The sequence below is a fragment of the Eptesicus fuscus genome, chromosome 25, assembly GCF_027574615.1.
Source record: "Eptesicus fuscus isolate TK198812 chromosome 25, DD_ASM_mEF_20220401, whole genome shotgun sequence".
Taxonomy (NCBI): domain Eukaryota; kingdom Metazoa; phylum Chordata; class Mammalia; order Chiroptera; family Vespertilionidae; genus Eptesicus; species Eptesicus fuscus.
This window is the reverse complement of record NC_072497.1, coordinates 4124859-4137615: the sequence shown is the minus strand read 5'-3', so window position 1 is coordinate 4137615 and position 12757 is coordinate 4124859. Positions and strand designations below refer to the sequence as shown.

At 54.0% G+C, this 12757-nt stretch overlaps 1 protein-coding gene across 1 annotated transcript in view; it reads left to right on the top strand.

The window, feature by feature from the left end:
* The first annotated feature begins 2629 nt into the window (after positions 1 to 2629).
* Positions 2630 to 12757, top strand: part of LOC129148358 (endophilin-A3-like) — a 24456-nt gene continuing 14328 nt past the window's right edge. The window contains 5 exon segments of the mRNA XM_054713368.1: positions 2630 to 2659; positions 2661 to 2846; positions 6077 to 6145; positions 8598 to 8670; positions 11973 to 12116. Coding sequence (XP_054569343.1) covers positions 2630 to 2659; positions 2661 to 2846; positions 6077 to 6145; positions 8598 to 8670; positions 11973 to 12116 — 502 coding nt within the window.

Here is a 12757-nt window from a genome sequence, read left to right as displayed (position 1 = left end):
CTGCAAGCCTGATTCCTCTCAACTGCCCTCCCCTGCTGGCCATCTTGTGTCCACATGGGGGCAGCCATCTTGTGTGTTGGAGTGATTGTCAATTTGCATATTACTCTTTTATTAGATAGGATAGAGGCCTGGTGCACAGGTGGGGGTCAGCTGGTTTGCCCTGAAGGGTGTCCTCGATCAGGGTGGGGCTTCCATTGGGGATTGGGGTGGCCTGGGTGAGGGGCCTGTGGTGGTTTGCAGTCTGGCCACGCCCCCAGGCGACACAATCAGGCTGGCAGGGGAGTGGTCAGGGGGTTATCAGGCTGGCAGGCAGAAGCTGTTAGGGGCAAGCAGGCAGGCAGGCAGGCATGCAGTTGGGAGCCAGTAGTCCTGGATTGTGAGAGGGATGTCCGACTGCCCGGTGGGATTGGGCCTGAATGGGTGGGATCGGGCCTAAACAGGCAGTCTGAAATCCCTCAAAGGGTCCCAGATTGCAAAGAGTGCAGGCTGGGCTGAGGGATGCCCCCGTGCACGAATTTTGTGCACCGGGCCTCTAGTGTAGGATAACAAAAGTAAAATCTTATATAATGAAAGCCTAATGGGCTAATTTTGTCTGGTCATCCAGTCAGCCATTCAACCAATCAAAGTGTAATATGCTAAAGATATGCTAAGGCCGCTCAACCGTACACTATGACGTGCACTGACCACCAGGGTGCAGACGCTCCAACTGGTAGGTTAGCTTGCTGCTTGGGTTCTGAGCAAGAGAGGCCAGACATGCCCTGGAGCCCTCCTGTGGTCCCTCCCCGGCTGACCAACCTCCTGCATCCCTCCCCGGCCACGATCATGCCCCGGATGGGGTCCCTCAGCTTGGCCTGTGCTCTCTTGAAATCAGACTGAGGGGCCCCTGTTCCCCCCCCCCCCCACTCCCGAGTGCATGAATTTCATGAACTGAGCCTCTAGTCTTAAATAAGTAAATATATAAATACCCCCTTCCAAAGGGTAGAGATTCAGATTGGTTTGGGGGAAAGTTTCTTCAAACCTGTGCTCTTTAAACAACTCTTGGACATGGAGAAAAAAGACAGATGGGCTGGTTCCAAGCAGCCCTGCCCAGGACAAGGGGGGCTGTGCCCAGTCCTGACCCAGCTGCCCTTGAGGGGAGAGGGTGGCTACTCACCCAGTCAGGCCCACAGCACTCAGCCAAGCCATATTGATTCACCCTCGGGATAGCTGCCTCATCCCCTCGGCTCAACTGATCCATTTTCTCCCATCTCAGAGGAAGAATGCTCCTGTCCAACCCCCTAAGGGAATGTGGGGACACTGAGGCACGGGTCGGGGGGTTCCCAGCCCAATCCTCACTTGGGTGAAGTCAGGGATAAAGGAGCTGGGAGCTAATGGCCAAGGAGAGGCTGGGTGACTTCTGTCCTGGAGAAAAGAGGACGCCAGGGGTGGGCGCCAGGGAACAGGGGGCCCTTGGCCATCCAAATGGATATGCTGAGGTCCCAGGAAGAGGAGTTCTTTGTTTTAGGTGGAGGCTGGAGGGGGGAGGCGTTTCTTTGTGGAGTGGGTTGTAGGTCTTGGGAGCCCTCAGGGCCTTTGGAGGTCACATGCATCGAAGATGCTGACCTGCTGGGCTCAGCTTGAATGCGAAGCTCAACCAGGTTGCTCCATGCCCTTCTGTGGCTGGCCTGGGCCATGGACTGGAGACTTCTGGTCCCTCTGCAAAATGACACTGGTCAGCGACACACCGAAGGAGCTGGGTCTCTGGTCTGGTGACCTATCCCGGGGACTGAGTGGGCTATTGATGGCTCCTTGGAGATAGTTGCGCTCTCTCTCTCTCTCTGGTTAATCCTCAACTGAGGATATTTTTCCATTGATTTTTGAGAGAGTGGAAGGGAGGGGAGGAAACAGAGAAACATGGATATCAGAGAATCACAGTGAGTGGTTGCCTCCAGCACACACCAGCGGGGTCCTAGGGCTGGGGAACCTGCAACCAGGTACATGCTCTTCACTGGAATCGAACCCTGGACATTTCAGTCCGCAGGCTGACGCTCTATCCACTGAGCCACACCAGCGAGGCCTGGAGATGGTTGCTCTCCAAGCAGGTGACAGTGGGCTCAGCGCTCCAGGGAGGTGAGCAGGATATTGATCAATGACGCAGTAACCAGTAACCGGGACTCCAAGCAGATGGCGCCCAGAGCACGGCATGGGGACGGAAGGAACCGCCCAGCAGCCCTGGGCCTCTTCCTCCAAGGCGGGTCCCTGGGTCTCTTTGCTCCCCCCATAGGCGCCTCTTGGAGCGTCCCTTACCCAATGGCGCCAGAGGGGGGCACTGTTGCCTGTGAGTGAAACCAGGTTAGGTCCCAGAAGCTCGGATAAGGGGTGCCCGTCTCCCCGCCCACGGCCATCACAAAGCGGGGCGCATCTCAGCTTGTGGGCGACCCGAAGCGCTGCGCGACCCCTCGCCCCTCACCACCGACCTTGTCCCGGGGCCCAGCTTCCTAGGCGGGTCTTCCCCGCCGCTGGGCGTCCTCCGTGTTTCCACGCAACAATGTAGCGGGGGCGGAGCCAGCGGCCTCATTTGCATACGCCGGGACTTGGCCAATGGGCAGTGCGGGGGGACGGGCTTGGGAACGTGTGTTGCCCACCGCCCATGCGCGGGTGCGGGAGTGACAGCGGCCAAGGTGGTGGCGGTGCCCGCGGCCCTGGAGGCGGGCGCAGCGGAGCCCAGCGCGGGGGGACCGGCCCTGGTTCCCCCGGGGCGGCGCCTCCCGGAGGCCCGGCCCAGCGCAGAGACCACGCAGCTCCGGGGGCGCCCGTCCGCGTTGTCGGTGGGGAGGCTGAAGAAGCGGTTACTCAAAGCCAGCCAGGTGGGGGCGCGGGAAAGTGGGGGGCTGGGTCCCCGAGGCTCCGGGACCTCCGGGGCTCCAGGTCTGCCCGCCTACGAGTGCGCGGGGGCGGAGTGAGGGTCTGGGGGCGCAGAGGGGGAGCGACCGGAGACCCCGCTGGGGCCTCTCCCCCCCTTCCCACGCGCTGAGAGGAGGACGCAGGGAGTGCGGGGTCCCCGCGGGCTTGTGGGGGTCGGGGGCCCTGCGACCTGCCCCCCTCGGGCCCGGGACTCCCCGCGCGTGCGCCTAGCGATGGACCCCTTGGACTGCGCCTCCCTCCGGGCCAGGGTTCCCCACCGCTTCCTTCCTCCCCCTTCGTCTCTCCAGGTCGCCCCGGCCTGGGCCCAGGTGGGGGGACGCCTAGACGGACGAGTCCATAGTGTTAGACACGCCCCCACGCACGCGCAGAGGACAAAGCGGGGGCGTCCTGGAGGGCTTCCCGGAGGAGGAGGCGATGATGGGAGAATGAAGTAGGAGGAGCGGTTGGGGGTTGGGGGCTGGGAGGAAAGGAGGAAGGGCGTTCTGTGCTGAGGAAACGGAAACTGGCCTGGAGGCGTGAGATTGGTGTGTGGACGCTGGGGGGTGCGGACTCTGGGGGGTGCAGACGCTGGTGGGTGCGGGCGCTGGGGGGTGCGGACACTGGTGGGTGCGGACACTGGTGGGTGTGGAGAAGCCGATTTGTATTCCAGTCCTGCAGCCTCTTCCGGCCACGGCAGGGCTCACCCTGTAAACCTGCCCTATCCCTGCACCCCTGGACCTGCACTGGGCCCTCCCTCCCCACAGCCCCCAATGTTGCTGGAACCAGGTGAGGGACGTCCTCTGGAATGCACATTCCTGAGGCCTCACCCCGGGCCTCCCACCAATGGGCTCCTGGAAAGCTGCTGGGACGAGCGCCTGCTCTTCTTGGTGTCTCCGTCCCAGGCCTGGGCCCTCTCTGCCCTCCACCCCTCCCCTTCCCTGATGCTGCCGGGGTGAGGTCGGGGTTCCGGCTGGGGGCCCCGGGTGGACGGGGCTGCCCTTCTGGGAGATGGTCCTCCAGGAGGGTCAGATGGGGGGGGAGAGGGTGGACTCCCTGCTGACCCTGGGCGCTCTGAGGGGGTCTCTGGGGGCAGGCGCGTCTCCTGACCTGGGACACAGGCTGTGAGGCCAAGGCAGAGGGACAGACCTTTTGGCCTTTCCAGCCTCAATGGAGATTTAAAAGTATCAGTGCAGCCCTCGCTGGTTTGGCTCAGTGGATGGAGTGACGGCCCGCAGACTGAAGGGTCCCGGGTTCCATGCCTGGCCGGGACACATGCCTGGGTGCTGGATCCCCAGGGTGGGGCTGACGCTCAACCACTGAGGCACACGGCTCGGCTCACCTCCTCTTTTACAAACGTTGCCTTTGCTGGGTATGAATGTGTTAGGAGCAAATCTTAGAGATGGCCAAGACATAGCTGTGGGATAACTCAGGTTGGTTTCTGACCACTGACCAGCGTGACACATGGTTAAAACCTTAGGAAGTCACTGGTACTGGAGAAAGACTGGACTAGTGATGAGGTGGTTTGGCTTAAGCCCCTGTAATCTTTCAGTGTCGCAGATTTGGTGGAGAAATGGGGCTGGGTTTACTGTAAGAGGGACCAAGGTAATAAAATGGTAGATGCTGCCCTAGCCGGATGGCTCAGTGGATAGGGCATCGGCCTGTGGACTGGAGGATCCCAGGTTCAGTTCCGGTCAAGGGCACATGCCTGGGTGGTGGGCTCCATCCTCAGTAGGGGGTGTGGCAGGCGGCAGTAATCTATGATTCTTTCTCATCATTGATGTTTCTCTCTCTCTCCCTCTCCCTTCCTCTCTGAAATCAATAAAAAAAATATTGGTAGATGTTTCTCTCAGTCATTTTGTTGTTGTTAATCCTCTCCCGAGGATATTTTGCCATTGATTTTAAGAGAGAGTGGAAGGGGGGGGTGGGGGGAGAGAAACATGGATGGGAGAGAGACATATCAATTAGTAGCCTCCTGCATGCATCCCAATCTGGGTCCAGGGGTCAAGTCCGCAACCAAGGCACGTGGCCCTTGACCAGTATCGAACCCGGGGCCCTTCCGTCTGCCAGTAGACGCTCTGGCCACTGAGCCACACCGGCTAGGGCGGTGGGGCCTTCTCACCCCTGTCCTTTGCTGCCTCGGATCGGGGTTCCGGTGGCAAACCTGCCTCCCCCGTGGGAAGGCGCCTGCTTCACGGCCGTGGTAGGGCCTCTGCCTCCGCCGCTGCCGCTCAGGGAGCCCCCCGGGCGCTGTCAGAAGGTGGAGGCTTTGACCTTTGACCTTTGCATCGGCTTAGTGGAGCAGGTGGCAGACTGTCAGGTGTCTGTGTCACTTTGAAACCTTGAGTTGAAGTGTTGGATTTTTTTTTTTTTTTTAAATGAATTTGGGGCTGAAACCGGTGTGGCTCAGTGGATAGAGCGTCGGCCTGCGGACTGAAGGGTCCCGGGTTCGATTCCGGTCAAGGGCATGTACCTTGGTTGCGGGCACATCCCCAGTAGGGGGTGTGCATGAGGCAGCTGGTCGATGTTTCTCTCTCATCGATGTTTCTAGCTCTCTATCCCTCTCCCTTCCTCTCTGTAAAAAAATCAATAAAATATATTTAAAAAAGAAAAAGAAATGAACTTGGGGTCCTACGTTGATTTCTAAATACTGCTTTTACTGCGTTCCCCACAGGTTGTGATGTGTCGTATTTCTATTGTTAGATTACATTTTTAATCTAACAGCATCATCCAAGGTGCCAATGTTTCGAGTTTGATCCCCTGTCAACTGGAATCAACCAAAGAAAGCATAATTAAGTGGAACAACAAATCAGTGTTTCTCTCTTTCTCCAGGCCTGGCTGGCGAGGCTCAGTGGTTGGGTGTGGACTGTTGAGCCGGGGATCTGGGTTTGATTCCTAGTCGGGGCACATGCCCGGGTTGGGGCTCCATTCCCAGTGTGAGGCGTGCAGGAGGCAGCTGATCCATGGTTCTCCCTCATCATTGATGTTTCTCTCTCCCTCTCCCTTCCTGTGTGAAGCCAATAAAAATACATTTAAAAAACAATGAACAAACAAACACACAAAAAAAAGGCTGAATCTGAGAGTGGTGTGTGTGTGTGTGTGTGTGTGTGTGTGTGTGTCTGTAAGAGATAATTTGCATCAGATACTGTGATCACAAATCCTCGTATGTTATACTTATTTGTCTTTATTTCTGCAGCTAATTAGTGAAAAAATAAATGGCATTGAAGGCACGAAACTAGATGACCACTTTATTGACATGGAAAGGGTAAGAGCATTTTAATGTCAATTGTGTGAAGAATGTGAGTGTCATCACATGATCTCACTCCTATGTGGAGTCTAAGTAACAAAATACCAAACTGATGATCGGAGTGGATGCAGAGACATGGAAGCATGGAACAGAGTGTGGAACCTCGGAGGGAAGGCGGGGAGGGTGGTGGTGGGAGGTAATCAGACAAGGACCTTGCATGCATCTATGCATGGCCCAGGGACACAGGCAATGGGGTGGTGAGGGCCTGGGTCAGGGGGCAGCAGTGGGCTGGAGGGGGGCAATGGGGGAAAAAGGGGACATATGTAATGATTTCAATAATAACAAATTCTTTTAAAGAGAGAGAAAGAAATCTAGGGGAAACATTTTTAAAAAGGAAACCAATTTGACTGTAGTTGTGAGATGAGACACACCGATACTGTGAAGAGAGTAGAGTCTAGGATGCTCACACACAGGAGTGGATCCTGGGACCCGAAAGGCAGTTTTTCCCCAGATCTAAGCCCAAATGAGGACCCTTGATTATGAAGGAGCCTGGATAAAGCTCTCTGATTCCCCCTAGTGGACAAAATTCAGAATGCTTGAAAGATGGGTAGTCTTTTTTTATATATATAGACTAGAGGCCTGGTGCAGGAAATTTGTGCAGGGGGGGGGGGGTGTCCCTCAGCCCGGCCTGCACCCTCTCCAGTCTGGGACATCCCTCTCGCAATCCAGGACTGCTGGCTCCTAACCGCTCACCTGCCTGCCAGATTGCCCCTAACCACTCTGCTGGCCGGTCTACTCGCCCCCAACTACCCCCCAGCCTGCTTGATCACCCCCAACTACCCCCCCCACCAGCCTGATCACCCCCAACTGCCCCCCCCCCCCCGCCAGCCTGATCACTCCCAACTGCCCTTCCCTCCTGGCCTGATCGCCCCTAACCACCTCTGCCTCGGCTCTGCCACCATGGCTTTGTCGGGAAGGACATCCGGAAGGTCTCCTGGTCTAATTAGCATATTACCCTTTTATTAGTGTAGACTAGAGGCCCTGTGTACAAAATTTGTGCACAGGTAGGTTCCCTAGGCCTGGCCGGCGATCAGGGCCAGTGTGTGGGGCGATCAGCAGGGTGATCAGGGGGCCCATGCTGGCACCCGCCTTGGCTGGCCTGGGGCCTGCGGGCTGGGGGCAGCTCCTGTGTTGAGCATCTGCCCTCTGGTGGTCAGTGCGCGTCATAGTGACCCGTCGTTCTGCCATTTGGTCAATTGGCATATTAGGCTTTTATTATATAGGATATACATTCTTATTGACTTCAGAGAGGAAGGGAGAGGGAGATAGAAACATCAATGATGAGAGAGAATCATGGATCGGCTGCCTCCTGCACACCTCTCACGGGGATCAAGCGCACAACCCTGGCATGTGCCCTGACCTTAGTTCCTCTGTGACCTCCTGGTTCATAGGTTGACCTCCTGGTTCATAGGTCGACCTCAACCACTGAGGCACACCCGCTGAGCAAGATGGGCAGTCTCAGCAAGCAGTTAAAAAGCCCCAGCATTGTGGTTATGCACCTTGGAGAGTATGTTTCTGGGCCGAGATCCTCATATGGATACATATTGAGGCCCCACGTGGAAGCCCTGGCTGTGTCTCCTGGGCACGACAGCTGTGTGACGCATCCCCAGATCCTGGCGCTGCCCTGCAACCGGCCTCGGGGCCTGGGGGCCTGGTTCGCCTTTCCCGACTATGACACAGGGTGACAGCCAGGGCGCTGCTCACCTGGCATTTCTGTTGTGACAGTTGTGGGAACGTTCATGCATGTGACAGCATTGGGGAAGTACGATGGGACTCCTCTTTTTTTTTTAATGTGTTTCACCCCGACTGGTGTGGTTCAGTGGTTGAGCATTAACCTCTGAACCAGGTCATGGTTTGATTCAGGTCAGGGCACATGCCTGGGTTGCGGGCTCGATCCCCAGTGTGGGGCATGCAGGAGGCAGCCAATCCATGATTCTTTCTCATCATTGATGTTTCTCTCTCTCTCTCTCATCCTCTCTCTCTCTCTCTCCCCCCTCCCTTCCTCTCTGAAATGTTTCTTTTAATCCTCACCTGAGGATATATTTTCTTGATTTTAGAGAGAAAGGAAGAAAGAGAGTAAGAGAGAAACATCAACGTGAGAGAGAAACATCTCCCTGCCTCCCATATGCACCCTATCCAGGGATTGAACCCGTGGCCTTTCAGTGTCCAGGATGACCCTCCAACCCACTGAGCCACTGGCCAGGGCACATCAGGCCCCTTAACAGAAAGGATTGTGACATTGTCGCTGGTCTCCTGTGTGGAGCATCCCTGGGGCCCCCAGGAATCGCCAAGATCCTCCGTTTCCTCCCCTTTGTCGTGGGGGAGAATCACGTCTGTGTGTTTTCCTATGAATTCACCGTTTGTCACTCACCAACATTTTATGTGCTTTTTTTTTTTTTTTTTTTTTTAGAAAATATATAACACCAATAAAGCTGTTACAGAAATTCGTTTGAAAGCCACAGAATACATTCAGCCCAATCCAGGTAACGTGGGACGATGTCTGGAACTATTACCCACTCATGGTGACCCATGCTGACCACCCACGTTGGCTGGGCCCTCCCTCGATGTGATCTAGAAACAATGTCCTTGGGTTCTCCATCATGAAATGTGGTTTTTGGTGTTTTTAAAAAAAATATATTTTTATTGATTTCAGAGAGGAAGGGAGAGGGGAGAGAGAGATAGAAACATCAATGATGAAAGAGAACCATTGATCGGCTGCCTCCTGCACGCCCCCTACAGGAGATGGAGCCCACAACCCGGGCATGTGCCCTGACCAGGAATTGAACCCTGACCTCCTGGTTCACAGGTTGACGCTCAATCCCGGAGCCACGCCTGCTGGGCCTGAAATTCGGTTTTTTGACGTCTAGTCTCCAGCAGCTCAGTGGTTGCCTGGGCTGATGAGTGCAGAGTGGACAGTCCTGGGACCCGTTGGGAGGGCTCCTGGTTCTGCAGCTGGGCACTGCTCAGCATCGACATGTAGGAGACCCTTCAGAAACCCATTCAGGGTTGGTAAATGCTTGCTGCTTCCTTAGACATCTCCTCCTTTTTTACTTACCGTTTTTGTTGTGGTTAATCCTCACCTGAGGATAGTTTTCCATTGATTTTTTAAAAATAAATCTTTATTGTTCAGATTATTACAGTTGTTCCTCTTTTTCTCCCCATAGCTCCCCTGCACCTGATTCCCCACCCCCATGCCCTTACCCCCCCGCCACTGTCTTCATCCATAGGTGTAAGATTTTTGTCCAATCTCTTCCCAAACCCCTCACACCGCCTTTCCCCTGAGAATTGTCTGTCCACTCCCTTTCTATGCCCCTGATTCTATTATATTCACCAGTTTATTCTGTTCATCAGATTTTTTATTCACTTGATTTTTAGATTCACTTGTTGGTAGATATGTATTTGTTGTTCATAATTTTTATGTTTACCTTTTTCTTCTTCCTCTTCTTAAAGAATACCTTTCAGCATTTCATATAATACTGGTTTGGTGGTGATGAACTCCTTTAGCTTTTTCTTGTCTGTGAAGCTCTTCGTCTGACCTTCAATTCTGAATGATAGCTTTGCTGGGTAGAGTAATCTTGGTTGTAGGTTCTTGCTGTTCATCACTTTGAATATTTCTTGCCACTCCCTTCTGGCCTGCATGGTTTCTGTTGAGAAATCAGCTGACAGTCGTCTGGGTACTCCCTTGTAGGTAACTAACTGTTTTTCTCTTGCTGCTTTCAAGATTCTCTCTTTGTCTTTTGCCCTTGGCATTTTAATTATGATGTGTCTTGGTGTGGTCCTCTTTGGATTCCTTTTGTTTGGGGTTCTGTGCGCTTCCTGGACTTGTAAGTCTATTTCTTTCACCAGGTAGGGAAAGTTGTCTGTCATTATTTCTTCTAATAGGTTTTCAATATTTTGCTCTCTTTCTTCTTCTGGCACCCCAATAATTCTGATGTTGGTATTCTTGAAGTTGTCCCAGAGGCTTCTTACACTATCTTCGTTTTCTTTTCTCTTTTTTCTTTTTGTTTTTCTGATGGGGTGTTTTTTGTTTCCTCATGTTTCAAATCTTTGGTTTGATTCTTGGGGTCCTTTGGTCTACTGTTGAATTTCTGTATATTCTTTATTTCAGACAGTGTACGCTTAATTTCTGACTGGTCCTTTTCCTTTTTTTTTTTTTTTTTTTGGCATTCTTATTAAGATCTTTAAAGGTCTCACTAAGTTCCTCAGAGGTTTTAGCAGATTCTTGAGTAACCTTATAACCGTGGTTTTGAACTCTATGTCCAGTCTTCTGCTTTCCTCCATTTCTTTCATTTGTGATCTGCCTCTTTGTCTCTGCATTTTAGTTGCTTCCCTGAGTTGATAGAGTGGCCTTGTGTGGTAGGTGTCCTATAGGGCCCAGTGGCTCAGCCTCCCCAGTTACCTGAGGTGGACACTCTTGGTGCACCCCTTTGTGGGCTGTGTGTAATCTTGTTGTAGTTAAGCCTTGATTGTTGTTGGTATCACTGGGAGGAGTTGACCTCCAGGCCAATTGGTTGTGAGGATCAGCTGTGTCTATGCTGGGAGAGCTTCTGTGCTCAGTTTGGATGGGGCGGCGTCTCAGGGCGGAGCAGGCAGCCTTGGTTTCCCGTCAGCCCCGCCCTAAGAGGCTTGGGTCTCAGTGCCCCGCGACTATGGCTGCACGCACCTCTGAGAGAAAGCTTCTGTCGAGCCCTGCCCGCTGCCAGACAGTCCAGTTTCTCCCCGTATGTGTCTGGGTTCCCCGAGTCTCGCCCGGGACTGGATTTCAGCGCTGTGGGGAGCCTTTGTTTCGCTCCGGTTCGAGAAAGCCAGCCGCGTATTCAGCCGCCCGGCCCATCCTCTCGCACGCACACCTCTCCGTGTCTCCACACCTCTGCCCTCCGCCGCTCCTGCGTCTCAGTGTCCTTTGCTTTGTCTTTCTAGTTGTACAATTTCCACTCGGCCGGCTTTCCGCTGGTTCTGGATGATGTCTGCTCTGTCTTTTATTGTAGTTTTGAAATCGTTGTGCGAGGCAGCAGTGTAGGTGTTCACCTATGCCGCCATCTTGGTTTCTCCCCTCTTACGATTTACTTTCTCCATTCATTTTTAGAGAGAGTGGAAGGGAGAGGGGGAGACAGAGAGAAACATCGATGTGAGAGAGTCACATCCATGGGTTGCCTCCTGCACATGCCCCCATGAAGGTCAGGAGACCTGCAACCAAGGCACATGCCCTTCACCAGAATCGAACCCGGGACCCTTCAGTCCACAGGCCGACACTGTATCCACTGAGTCAGACCGGCTAGGGCTCATTTACTTTTTAAAACATATTTTTATTGATTTCAGAGAGGAAGGGAGAAGGAGAGAGAGATAGAAACATCAATGATGAGAGAGAATCATGGATCGGCTGCCTCCTGTATGCGCCTCACTGGGGATCTGCCCACAATCCGGGCATGTGCCCTCACCAGAATTGAACTCGGGACCCTTCAGTCCAAAGGCCAGTGCCCTATCCACTGAGCCATACAGGCTAGGGATAAATGAATTTTGAGAGAGAGAGAGATCCTGATATAGCCTGGTTGCAATGTGTACACAATTTCCGTTTCCCACGTGACTCTGCAACCAATCATTAGGCACCCACCTGGGTGATGCATGTGCCAATCACAGGAAAGACTAAATAGGTCACTGCGGCCCTTTTGCACCTTTTATCTCTGACGTGTCGCTCGATCTTGCTGGCTGGTTTGTTGCATGCTCTGTGCCAGTCTGAGAGACTGCCCTGTCCCTGGAAGGAATTACAAATGACCCTTTCTTGAAGTATACAGAGCGAAGCTGGGCATGCTGAGCACGGTGTCGAAGATCCACAATCAGGGGAAGGCCTTGGAGTTACCGCAGCCGGAGGGCCTGCTGGGCAACTGCATGCTCAAGTACGGCCACGAGCTGGGCGAGGACTCCAGCTTCGGTGAGTGCGCAGGGCCTGGAGGGCGGGCGGCCCGTGTCGCCTGTAGGTTATACGCAAAGACTTTCTTTTCTCTTCTTTTCTTTTTTGGATTGATTTCAGAGAGGAAAGGAGAGGGAGAGAGAGAGAAACGTCAATGATGAGAATCATGGTTTGGCTGCCTCTTGCACGCCCCCTACTGGGGATCCCAGGTATGTGCCCTGACCAGGCATCGAACCGTGACCTCCTGGTTCCTAGATCGATGCTCAACCACTGAGCCATGCAGGCCGGCCGGGAGATGTTTTCTGTTTGTTTGTTTTTGTTAATCCTCACCTGAGGATCTTTTTTTGTTGATTTCTAGGGAGAGTGGAGGAGAGAGGGAGAGAAGAGAAACATCGATGTGCGAGAAACACATTGATGGGTTGCCTCCTTCATGAGCCCCGACCTGAGACCCAAAAAGCCTGCAACCCAGGTACGTGCCCTTGACCTGAATCGAACCTGGGACGCTGGTCCTGCAGGCTGACACTCTACCCTGGTCACCCCTAACTGCCCTCCCCTGCTGACCTGGTCACCCCAACTGTCCTCCCCTGCAGGCCTGGTTGCCCCTAACTGCCCTCCCCTGCAGGCCTGGTTGCCCCTAACTGCCCTCCCCTGCAGGCCTGGTT